Genomic DNA, 13,335 nt, shown 5'->3' on the forward strand with positions numbered 1-13,335 from the left:
ACACCTCACCATTAGCGTCAGAATTCAATTACATCACCGGCACCATCTGGGTGCTGACTACGGTTGGTGTCAACAACCCAGGACACCAAGGCTGTCACCTGAGGTGGCCTCTGTGCTTCCCGATGCTGCCTGTGGGTTGAGATGTTCCCGGACCATCTTCTGCAGTGAGCGCATGAAGACTGAGATGAGCCTGTCGATGTAGCTGGGGTTGTTGCTGCAGGCTGACTTGAGGATCATAAGTGTCCCTAAAATGCAGGGATCATAGGTCACTTTACAGAAAAATTTAAAAGAAAGTAACAAAGACGTGCTCTTTACAACACTACACTCTGACAGAAGTATAGATTCACCCCAGGTGCTAACACTTTAACACCATATGCCATCCTGTGGCACACACTTCACTCCTATCCTTGACTATGGTGGTAGCAGCATCACGCAGGACAACCAATGGTCATGCTTCAGTGCAAACGGCACTGATTTAATTTCTGATCCTACTGTCCATTATGGCAAACTACCCTGATAGTTTCTCATTTTGTGACATGGTTGGGAGAAAGAAAAACCCCATCTCTAATCTAGCCAACCTGAGCATTACCAACAGCTCAGGATACCACCTGCACTTCAGTCTGAAAAACTATGTGAGGCCAACAAAAACCAATCCAGCTATCACCACAATGTGGACCCCAAGTCAACGAGCAGCAGAGGGCATCTTCCTCTCCAGCATCTTCACACCTGACACATGCACTGAGGGTGAAGTCATACTGCCTTGACACTTGACACACATGCTCAGAGTGAAATCACAAACACTCAGTGTGAAGTCACACACTCTTGACACCTGACACATACCAAGTGTGAAGTCAAACCCCCTCGACACCCAACACACATGCTGAGGGTGAAGTCACATCCCCTCGACACCTGACACACTCTCAGGGTGAAGTCACACCCCCTTGACACCTGACACATGCTCAGGGTAAAGTCATACACCAACACCCAACACACACACTCAGTGTGAAGTCATACCCCCTTGACATTTGACACACACTCAGCGTGAAGGTACATCTCCACAACACCTGACACACATGCTCAGCGTGATGTCACACGTTCTCAACACTCAACACACATGCTCAGTGTGAAGTCACACCCCCATCGATGCCTGACACATGCTTAGTGTGAAGTCACACCTGACACCTAACACGCTCAGTGTGAAGTCACATCCCCTTAACACCCAACACACATGCTCTGGGTGAAGTCATGGCCCCGACACCCAACACAAGCACTCACTGTGAAGTCACACCCCTTTGACACCTGACACACACTCTCTGGGTGAAGTCATGGCTCCCTGACATCCGACACACACACATAAACAGAAGTCTGTGTTCATGGGATGGGCTCTCAGCTGATGAGGACAACTGTGGGCCTGCTTTGTCAAAAGTCTGGTTTCTCAAAGACAGAGAGAGTTACATGGGCAGTACAAACAACAAATATGAACCCCTTTGTAAATACAATACTGAGTTGTTAATGAAAGCAAACATGGGTATAGGGACGGATAGACGGGTGAACAAGCTAAACAATTATGTATGTCTAAATGGAGAGTGTATCCAAGATCATATACAGGGTTGGCAGACAATGGGCCTCTCGAAGAGTATGAAGGGATGAACACTGGGAGGAGGTAACTATGGGGAGGAGGTGGGAGGGGAGCTGCTGCATTGTAAATTTTGGTCAATGACATGAGACAAAGTATATGTGAACTGCTGTATGAAAAGTGAATTTACTCTGTAAATCTTCACCCAAATCCTAATAAAAAAAAAAAAAAAAAAAGTCTGGTTTCTCAGTGGGGCACTAGTCCATGTGGCACTGTCAAGGTCAGACACCCTGACTCTTGATGACGACGCTGAGGAAGGTGCGCTGGCCACAGCTGGCTACCACGCTCTCCTCCACCAAGCAGGAGTCAGTAAGCACACATGCTAAGTGGTGTGGCCATGGCAGGACCTCTCTAAGCCCACGTCATCCTGCACTGCCCTTGGCCTGCTGTCAGCCCACTAAGGAGGCTTCTAGGAGAATCCTCTGGAGAGCTAACTGTGATGGAAGCCAGGCTGCAAAAGCAGGGACCTACCGTATCATCCCACTTAAAAACTAAGTCACAAAAGCACTCCCTCAGTCCCCAAACCCACCTGGTTCCAGAAGAGAGCAGCCTGGACACCAAGAAACTCACCTGAGCTTGCCTGGCTCCTGAACGTCAGAGAGCAAAGGATTTACCCTCAAAATTAACGTAGACAATTTGTGAATCCAGACACAAGAGCCTGCAGAAAAGAGCTCTCTCTCCCTGTGTCTGTACATACATACACAGAGAAGGGACAGACACACTGAAACGCTGCGTGGGATTACCACCAGGCTGGGGGCCTGCCCATGACTTCCATCTCACCCCCCACCCCCCGCCCTCCACTTCATACTGGCAACACACAATGAGGGAAAAACACATTTGAAATCGCTAGTCCAAGGTTTAATCCTAACCAAAGACAGGAATCTGACAAAAAACAGAGTAAGTGTCTAGATGTCTGTCTGCTGGGTCTTTGGGGGCCAATTCACCGAGTTGCCCTGAGTCACCTGAGAGACCAATTTGCACCTGGTCAGCCACTCTCAGAGGGGACGAGAGTTATCCTTCAAGAGTCTTACTGACCGCTGATCACACAGGGAAAGGCAGGAGGCTCTGCACAGCTGCACAAGGCTTCAATGACAAGCCTCTGTGTTTTCTACAAAACTGGGTCAGTAGGATCCATGCACCCAAGGGTGGTCCCCCTCACAACAAAATCCTACAGTGAAGCCTGGAGGCCAGAAGAGGGCAAGGCCAGTGACAAGGGCAAGGCAGGGGTCAGTGGCCTCAGTTTACCTCAAAGACTGCAAGGAAAGGAGGCCTATGTGCTCCAGGTCTCATACACAGACCCCCTGAACAGCATGGTGGTTCAGAAGCCACTCTTAATAAGCAGAGCCTGTCCCAGAAAGGGAGCAGGTCCAGAACAGATCAGAGTCAAAGGGCACTGCTGCTAGGAAAACCAGGCGGACACACTCACCAAAGAGCTGTGATGGATTTGCATTGGTGGCCTTCTCGTAGTTGGTGAGTCCTTCGTAGATGACCTTCCCAACAGCCGCGTAGAGGCACTCCAGCTCCTCATACTTGGAGGCCACGCTGGAGGTGCCTGAAAGGGAAGCCGAGAGCTGCCTGTGCAGTCTGGGCTCACACGCTGTCCCCGTCCCCGGGATGCAAACTCTCTTCATGGTGGGGACAGAATTTCAGTTGTTCTGGTATCTGCAGCGACTGTCACAATGTGAGGCTCAGTCAACTTGTGCTGAAAGAACGTGAGACTTTGTACACTAATAACTGCTGTGTGATTGTGGAGAAGTGTGTGCGCGGCAATCACACGAGGTGGAAAGTCATTCTCACTGGGCAGTTGTGCATTTTACAGATGGTGTGACAGCCTGTCAGCTCAACAAGCCTAAGACATGATCTAAGTTGCTGTGGTTAGGTGCCATTGAGTGGGCTCTGAATCACAGCAACCCTAAGTAAAACAGAACAGAACACCACCCAGTCCTGCGCCAGCCTCACAATCCTTGCTATACCTGAGAGCCCTTCATTGCAGCCACTGTGTCAATTCATCTCACTGAGGGGCCTTCCCCTCTTTCGCTGACCCTCCACTTTACCAAGCATGATATCCTTCTCTAGAGAATGGTCTCTTCTGATACAATACTGTCAACTGTTCAATTCAACCTAATCTCCCTTTAAAGAGCTCTGGTGGCATAGTGGATAAGGCATTTGGCTGCTAACCAGAAGGTCAGTAGTTCAAACCCACCAGCTGCTCTAAGGAAGGAAGATGGGGCAACCTACTTCCATTAAGATATACAGTCTCAGTAACCCAATGGGGGTTGCTGTAAGTCAGAATCGATGGTAGCAGGATTTTTTTTGTTTTGTTTTGTTTAATCTCCCCTCTAACACCTTAAGAAAGCAGTATTGTTGTGGCCTTGGCTCCTCAGTCCTGTACTCGTTCCCATGGGTTAGCTTTGAGGCAAACAACAGAAAGGCCTAAAAGTGGAACATCGACCCCAGGGACATGCACTCCTTAGAACAGTCAACCATGAGAGACCCGAAGGGCAGCCTTTGCACAGAGGAAAGGCTAGACAGGAATACACAGGTAAGAGGGACACAGGGAACAAGTGGGAGAAGAGCTGTCCCATTGTGGGGCTTGTAATCAGTGCCATGAAACAAAATGTGTATGAACTGCTCCACGTAAAATGAACCTGCTTTGTAAATTCGCACCCAGATCACAACAAAAAATTAAAAGCAACAGCCATGTTCAGCTATTGAACCATGGCATTCCCACGCAGAAAAGGCGCAACATGGTGACCACTACCGCTACCAAGCTCTTCGGAGACCTTCTTTAAAAATCTGAAGTACATGAGAGCAGTGCGATCCAAAGGGGCCCAGTGCAGTGATGGGATGAGCAGCCCCAGCCACGGTGCCAGGCCCAGAACACACTCTGAAGGGAAGGCTCCGACGGAGAACGTCACGTACTTGGCTCTGTAGGGAAGATACTCATGAGGCGTGAGAGAAGGCTGTGGACAGCTCGCAAAACTTTGGTGTTTCCACACGTCATGCAGGCGGCAACTCCCCGCTGCAGGGGCTTGAAGCTGCTGAGGATCGCCGGAGACTGGAGCACCGTCAGCAGGAAACTCAGAACTTCCAACCCAGTGCAGATATTCCCATAGTTCACCTGCCCCGGCTGCTCCTAGAACAGAGAGCAGAGGTGCACAGAGATGAAACAGATGCTCTGGAAGTGCCAACCAAGACCAGTGTAAAACCATGTGTTGGTCAGTGTTTTAAAGTAAGTAAAAAACTGAGGTCTTAGTAAGATGGCAGAATAGGCAGAGAGACTGCACAGACCCTCTTCAACAAAGAAAAGGGGAACCAATTAACACATACAGAAGATAATCCTGGAGCCCTGAACTTTGAAGGGAAGGACACAGAAGTGGACTAAATTCCAACTAGTAGAAGAATATGCATGAAAACACCAAAAAAGGAGTCATACAGAGCTGGAGTATGGCAGCAATCCTGACGGCACAGACAGTTTGGATATTGCCGAGTGATGTCAGGACCTAAGAATTAACCTATAAATCAGCCCTGCTAGCTAGGGGCTGCACGGAAGACTGCACTGGTGGCTGGAGAATAAAAGGGAAAGTGAAGAGGAAGTGGGGGCTGAGCTGTGGACTTCTGCCTGTCCGGAAGGCACAGCCATTTTGAATGTTTACAAGCGGTTCGACTATTTTGCATATTTAAAGCCACAGCATTCTCCCAGATTCCAGGGACTTAAGAATAGGCTCCACTTGCTGGGAACCACAGGGACGTTCCAGATGCCAACAACTGGAAAGTGGCGATAGATATTTCCCTTGTTACTCTTATACCCTACACCCTCTTGGTGAATGGAGGTGCAGCCATCCCTCACTCCCATGCACCTTCACCTTCTGAAACGGCAGAAATTCCATCCCCGTCAGTGTGCTCAGACGGAGACTGGGTGCCCTGGCCAGCTCAGAATTTTTTTTTTTCTTTTTTTAGGTTTGTTTGTTTTTGTCTGTTTTAAAATTATTATTATCCCCCTTATTATTATTCTTTATTCTTCCCTTCCCAGGTTCTAGTTTTCAGCTTTTTCTCTCTTCCCTGTTCCTGGTTTGTTTCTTTCTTTCTCATGGTAAACCCGTTCCCTTTTCTCTTTTTGCATTTTTCCCTTTTTTTTTTTTTTAGTTCATTATTCTCCTACTCTACCTCTTTTCTCTTATTGCCCTCTCCCTATGCAGGTTTTTTTTTCCCCCTTTTTTTGGTTACTGTTCCTGTGTGTTTATGCGATGTGCTTTTTGTCCACTTGCTTTTACTTTTTTGATTGTATATCAATTGTTATTTTTGTCTGAGTGGGAGATAGCAATCCTGCCCATATGACACAACCACACCTACACCCACACCTCCTGCAGCTCCAGTTACTGAGTGAGAACCACCACTTCCTTCTCCACCAACTAGCCAACGATAAACAACCACCAAGAAGAGCCTGAATCACCCTTAGCTGCTCTTCACGAGCAGTTAACAGAGATCTAAATACAACAATATCACAATGTCTCAGAGACAACGGACCATCACAGTACCCACAAAGAAGCAAGATAAAGTGGCAGAAACAAGAGAGCAGATACAGACCCAGAACATCCCTGAGAAGCAGCAGCACTGGAACTCCTCGATAAGGAATTCAAAAGAATTCAATTTAGGTATCTTCAAAGGATTTAGAGACAGATCAAGGAAAACAATGACAAAATTAAGGAAAACACAGACAAAACCCTAGAACAATTTCAGAAGAAAATACAAGAATAAAATGACAAAACAAATGAAAAATTAGAAATGATTCAAATCTACAGATAGAAATCCAGAAGATTAATACTAAATTGTCAGAAATAGATAACACATTGAAAGGGCAAAGACGTAGAATCAATGCAATGGAAGACAGAATTAATGAGATTGAAGACAAATATCTGAATACTTCTTTAGAAAGGGATCAATCAGAAAAAAGATCAAAACAAAATGGAGAAAGCCTAAGGATCATGTGGGATACCATCAAAAGGAATAAACTATGTGTCATTGGAATTCCAGAACAGGAAGAGAAAGATAAAACCACTGAGAAAACTGTCAAAGATTTGTTGGAAGAGAATTTCCCTGATATGAAAGATTAGAATATATCCATTCAGGAAGTCCAACAAACCCAAACCCAAACAGGATAGACCCCAAAAGAAAATCACCAAGACATGTATCATCATCAAACTCATCAAAACCAAAGACAAAGAAAGAATCCTGAAAGCAGCAGGGGAAAAACAAAAAGTTACTTACAAAGGATAACCAATAAGAATAAATTCTGATTTCTCAGCAGAAACCCTGCAAGCAAGAAGGCAATGGGATGATACATATAAACCCTGAAAAAGAAAAGTTTCCAACCAAGAATTATATACCCAGCAAAATTATCCCTCAAATATGATGGTGAAATGAGATTTCCAGATAAGTAGAAATTAAGGGAATTTGTTAAAACCAGACCAATCTTACAAGAGACACTAAAGGGAGACCTTTGAACAAAGAACCAATAATAGCAAACAACCAACCACTAATACACAAGATGACATAATCCAGAAACCAACACGGCTATGGAAGGATCCAAAATAAAATGAGCTTACAAGATTGTAAACAGGGAACCGCAGACATCAATTGGCAAATGAGGACAACTAGAAACCAGAAAGGGAAAAATGAGTACAGTTACAGAACTTCTAATTGGTGAAGTAGTCAAAAGAGTTGCAAAATAGAATGGACTATTCTAAACTCAGGGAGAAAATTATACATTAATAATTATATAAAATTATAAATCACAGGGTAATCTCAAAGAAAAATGACAGACCTTCACATCACAATTAAAAAAAAAAAGAGGACAAGCACAAATATTTAGCAAATACTAAAACAACGGCAACAAAGGAAATGATAACACCATTCATAAACATAATGAGCTCAGCAAAGAAAACAGCAACACCAGGAAAAAACACGTAGCAAAATGACAGCAACCAATTCATACTTTTTGATACTCATACTGAATGTTAATGGATTAAATAGAGTGCTCAAGAGACGGAGAGTTGTAGACTGGATAAGAAAACATAACCCATCAATATGCTGTCTACAAGAGACACACCTTAGAGACAAAGACAAAAATAGACTAAAAATCAAAGGTTGGAAAAAGATATATCAAGCAAATGGCAACCAAAAAAGAGCAGGAGTGACAATATTAATTTCTGATCAAATTGATTTTAAGACAAAGCCACCATATGAGACAAGAAAGGACATTATATATTGATTAAAGGACCAACTGAACAAGAAGATATAACTACAATAAATATCTCTGGACCCCATGAAAGAGCCCCAAAATACATAAATCAGACTTTCAAAGAGTTGGAAAGTCAAAAAGATGACTCCATAGTCATAGTGGGAGACTTTAATACACCACTGTCAACGAAAGACAGAATAACTGGAAAGAAACTCAACAAAGATGCAGAAGAGCTAAACAAGACAATCTACCAACTTGACCTTGTAGACATCTACAGAGCACTTCACCCAACAACAGCACAATATACATTCTTTTCCAGTGCACATGGAACATTTTCCATGATAGACCATATGTTAGGCAATAAAGCAAGCCTTAATAAATCAGCAAAAGCAGTGATCAGAGACCAATTTATAGCAATAAATGCACACATCAAAAAAGAAGAAAAAGCCAAAATCAACACTTTAAACCAACATCTCCAACAATTAGAAACTAAGTATGAGGCAAAAGAGGAGAATTTAAGAAGCATTAACAATGAATTATATAACCTGTGCCTAACCTAAGCAGGGAAGTTCTGTTGAGCAGTAAAACAACTTGCTGTGAGGCCAGAGACATCTGGCTCAGGCCAGCTTGAAAAACCATGTACAGAAAGCAGAAAATTCCTTGACCCTGCTCCCCCTCCCTCCTTCCTCTGCCCATATGCCCCCTCCTCTCTTCCTCTCCAGCACATTTTTTGCTTCTGTAAAAACTGCTAGCTGGCATCTTTTTGCAAGTAACCCATCACTCTTTTACCCTGAATGCCCCAGAAGAAGAACCCCATAAAGGCCCCATGTGGCCTTTGTCTGGGGCTCAGTCTCTGGATGCGAATCCACCAAGTCTGCACTAGCATAAATAAAGTCTTTCCTTTTTATCCTGCTCGGCGTTAGCGTTTCCCTTGGCGGCTCCAGTAACAAGTGAACCACCACCAATGTTCACAGAAACAAGTACACCCACCGCATGAAACACTTAATTGGATTAATCCGATAGGATTTCATAAGAATGCTTTTATAAATTTGCTTTCAATATTTAGTCAAGCCTCTAAAAAAACAAACAAACAAAAAAAGCTCATTAAAGATACTACTAAGTTTGTGGAAGTTACTAACATCTGGAGTGAAAAGGAGAAGTGACATTATATAATGAAGTTGGCTTTTCTCCCCTATTGTTTTCCATTAAAGTATAAGTATCCTTCCAAAAAGAACTACTTTCGAGCTATCTTAAAAAGACAACGTAATAGGTGCTGACTTAGGAAAACTAAAAGTTGAATAAAACGGAAAGCAAAGTGCATGGTTTGCAGTCAGGCTGAGTCGTGTTTCACGTGAAACTTGTTTCCATCGTTTGTACATCCACGGACCTTGTACGTGCACTACATGAAGGCCCGAGGGGTGCAGGACATGTTGGACTTTCCGTGTCAGCAGAGCACACTGCTCTGTGACAATGTCAGCACAGGCAGCGGCAGAAGCTGGTCACTGCAGTGAAGCTTTCAGCTATGACTGGGTTTAAAATGAAAGCAATCACTTTTCCCAGAGATCAAAAAAAGAAACCTAAGTGCTACAGACTTAGGGGACCTGTTAATGCTAACACAGAGACTGTACTGTGCAACTTTCAAGTAACTTACACGACGAAGTTAGCCTTTGCAGTAGAAAATCAACATATGCCTTCAAGAGGTTTTATAAATCCTGAGTGAAAGCTTTCAAATTCCATTCAGAACAACCAACGGAGCCTGCGATGGCAGTGAGATGGAGAAGGCGAGACAAGTTTCTGCCATCCCCAGGGACCGACAGGGTCACAGGTCAGTGACATCATCCACCACCGCCACCAACCAGCATCTGGGCTCCTTCCATGTTTCCTACCCCATGAGTACAACACAGAGCTTGGTAGCCAATGCTATGTCCATCATTAAAATCTGTTTAAAATCTCTTATTTTATAGGCTGCTACAGAATTCAACTAGCAGTGTTTGTTCCCAGCCAACTTTTAAGAAATAAGCCTACAAAGTGAAAGAGAACTGATGGCTTGTTATAAAACTCCTGTGTATCTGGGTGTGGGAGGCAAGGGCCAGGGCTTCAAAGCTCAGTGTAACTGCTGCCCCTCCCTTTCTAGCAGCCAGAAGGCCAAGTGGAAGAGGCATCACCACGGAGGGCCCCTAAGACATGGGACACCTGACGGTGAGGCCCAAGAGGTACCTGGGGCGGTCTGGCAGGAGCCCTCCCAGACCTGTGCACCTACCACGGTCATCAGCAGCTTGTCGAACCACTGGAGTTTGAGCTCGGACTTGGACCACATATCTGGTCGCAGGGCTGTCTTTAGAAGAGTCACACAGCGGCGAGAGAGCACCTCCCCAGGAGAGCCTGCCGTGTTGGTGTTGTCATTCACCTAGAAACTCAGCAAAATTAAAGCCATTCTCTCTCTCACCTACAAGCCACACAAAGGCTTCCATTCATGCTAGTTGAGTGTTCTCTCAGCTAAACACGTGTCCTTGTGCTCCACACTTCTGCCCTTGCTCACCATCTAATGGCCGCCTCCTCCCTGACCCAACTCAGCTCCGGCTGGCTCTGCTTCAGAATCCTGACCCTCTTAACCAGACCATTGCCTTTGATAGCCTCTTGTTCATGGCATCAGTTAGTAGGATTTGGCAAGTACCTGTGTCATTGCCTGATTAAGGGACAGGCGTCTCAGCTAGCAGGGTGCCTCGCTGGGGCCACCAGAAGGAATTTACTGGCTGGAGCTATCAGTAGGTGCTCTGCAATACTGGAAACTCTGAATCATACTGTAAGGTACAGTTTGTTCAATGATACGGACTTCAGTGTCCAGTAACATGAAGATGTAAAGTTTCAGGACCAGACTCTCAGTAGTCCCATGCTGATACATACGTTGACGTGAATGATAGAGACAACTTACCAGTCACAAAGCACTTAAGCTCCCAACTCCTGGACCTGTCCTATGGAAGCTGGATCCTCCCAACAGCTCTATATGCATCATTCCCAGTTCAAGGATGAGGAAAGGAAATCTTGGAAGCTAAACAGCTTGCCCAAGGTTATAGAACTACCATACTTCACCAACACTAAGATACTGTTCTGTAAGATGCATCTTATAACCACTGTATTATAAGACATGCAGGCTTTAGAAACATTAATGTGACATGGAATCAAGGGCAATTGGTATTACAAGCTCATTTTGGACCCCTGCTTTTCAATTTCTGTCTGACTAGCCCATCATTAGCAGCGCTCTGAGACATCCCTAACGTAAGATGGCCCCATCCCGCACCTGGCAGGCCACTCGGATAAGGAAGTTCACCACCGTGTCCGTGTGTTGCTTGTCAATGGGCTTGGCGAGAAGGGCGTCGGCTCCAGGCAGTGACTGGCTCCTCCCAAACACCTAGAGAAGGGCTGTAGTTAGGCAGGAAGAACCGTGAAGCCAGGACTGCTAGAAGAGGACATTTCCGCAGTCAGCTCACGGGCACAGACACTGCTGCCCTCCACCCTCAGGAAGCACACAGCCAGCAGGAATGCAGAGAACTAGCAAAGCCGCTGTGTGGAGAATGCTGGTGAACAAGGATGGAAGGGGCATGGTCAAAGGGGGCACTAACGCAGGCTCTTAAGACTGAGAAGCAGCCAGCTGTGAGCCAAGACAACACTGCTGCAGGTGGAGGAGAACTAGCACAGGGGCACATCCTACAGGAGCCAGAGACCTGGAGTGTCTCAGCAGCGAGGGAAGGGCTGTGTGTCTAGGGCAGAGAGCCAGGCTCAGCTCAGGAGAGGAGTGCATTCAGCAGTTCTAGAGGCATGGTCACACTTAGGCTCATGCCGTCACCACAGGAGGGGAAGACACCCTGACCAGGCGTCCCATTTTCTTGAAATGACTACAGGTTCACAACTTGCAGCAATAGTACAGGGGCCTTACGTACCCCTCCCCAACCTCCCACCTTGAATTCGGGAAGGGAAGTGAGCTGGGATTCTGCTCTCTGAACGCCACACTGGAGCGGGCAACTCGTGGATGCACAGTCAGGAGGTAGTTTCAGCAATCCCATTAGGAAACAGACCGCACCCACCCGTGGACCAGGTGTGAGAAGAGGCACGTTTGGTCCAGGGTTCCAACTTGAGCACAGGTGTACAAGACAGTAAAGGGAGGGAGCACAGGTGGAGGCAGCTGTCATGCGCAACGACAGCACAGTGAGGGGAAGGGAGAGTTCAATCCCAGGCACCCTACCGTGGAAGTGGAACACCCAAGGCCAGTACCCATCAATCCCAGGGAACCAAGACCCCAGCTGAGTTAGAGCCCAGGCTCCAACACCCGAACAAAGGTGCAGACAGGGATCCCCAAGGTTCCTCATGGTGGCTGCACGCCCAACAAAAAATGAGACACACTTCACAGCACGGGCACATGTTCTCATCACACCTCTTACTTCCCAGTTTCTCTTGATGCCTTTATGCCAGTAATTCACCAGTTCATCAGAACTTGGAGTGAGTTACAAAGAAAACTGTGCCTGGTGACCAGGGACACACCACAGTGAGCCCCGTGGCATGTGGGGTGTAGCCTCTCCTGGTTGCCTCAGACACAGGCTCGGCACAGTCAGCACGCGTCCAGTAGGACAAGCCACTGCAGAAAGCACAGTACCCACGCGGACAGCACGCCGCCGTGGAGGCGTGATCTTACTGCACTTATGGCCCCCGTGGCCGTCCTGAAGCGCTTCACTTCCTGGGCAGAATCCACCGACAGGCCTCTTTTAATGGATGACGAGACCGAGTTGACGCCTTCTCCACTCGAATTCGGATCTGTATCTGAATCCGGCTTTAAACACACACACACACAAGTGACTTTACTGACTGACTTCTAGCAAACACCTCAGGAATACAACCGGGGCAACACGAGGGCTCAGTGAGCCTACCTGCTGGTCCTTAATCCTCTGCAGCTCCCACTTGATAACAACTTCCGACAGGTCCACCGCCAACCTCCTCTGCTCAATGGTGACGCTAGGCGTGAAGCCCAGTCTCTGCATGGCACTGACCATATGCTGTACCAGGTGATGCCGCACTGGGTAGTACACCTATGGGCAGGACAAGCCAGCGCCACATCAGGACAACACGCTCGGCCCCCACATGCACGCACGCATGCACACGCACACACACACGCGCGTGCACACACACACACACCACCATGCCCAAGAATCCCACGTTATAATTTTAGCAAGCAAATTCTCATTACCTTCCCCCCTTGTAAGGACACGTAGGTGCGCCCGTGTGTTTAACCCCACCCCCTCAGAGGCCCAGAAGTGTCCTAATGCGTTCCAGCCTCTAGTACCACCAACTCGATGGCAGTGAGTTCGGTTGTTTTTTTTCAGTACCATCTTTAAAATACGCTGAAGGGATTCTCTCTAGGGCAGTGAGTCTAAGCACATCAAACTTCAGACTTGACTTCAAAGATGTT

At 46.6% G+C, this 13,335-nt stretch overlaps 1 protein-coding gene across 1 annotated transcript in view; it reads right to left on the minus strand.

The window, feature by feature from the left end:
• LOC103197064 (transformation/transcription domain associated protein) overlaps window positions 1-13,335 on the minus strand; it is a 135,490-nt gene that overhangs the window by 40,693 nt on the left and 81,462 nt on the right. The window contains exons 41-47 of the mRNA XM_042781235.1: window positions 12,797-12,955; window positions 12,565-12,699; window positions 11,176-11,286; window positions 10,138-10,284; window positions 4,559-4,772; window positions 3,063-3,188; window positions 99-245 (exon numbers count right to left, since the gene is read on the minus strand). Of these exons, the coding sequence (XP_042637169.1) occupies window positions 99-245; window positions 3,063-3,188; window positions 4,559-4,772; window positions 10,138-10,284; window positions 11,176-11,286; window positions 12,565-12,699; window positions 12,797-12,955 (1,039 nt within the window). The remainder of the gene's footprint in view (window positions 1-98; window positions 246-3,062; window positions 3,189-4,558; window positions 4,773-10,137; window positions 10,285-11,175; window positions 11,287-12,564; window positions 12,700-12,796; window positions 12,956-13,335) is intronic.

This window comes from Orycteropus afer, unplaced genomic scaffold, assembly GCF_000298275.1.
Source record: "Orycteropus afer afer isolate SDZICR_OR568_19922 unplaced genomic scaffold, OryAfe1.0 scaffold00006, whole genome shotgun sequence".
Lineage (NCBI taxonomy): Eukaryota > Metazoa > Chordata > Mammalia > Tubulidentata > Orycteropodidae > Orycteropus > Orycteropus afer.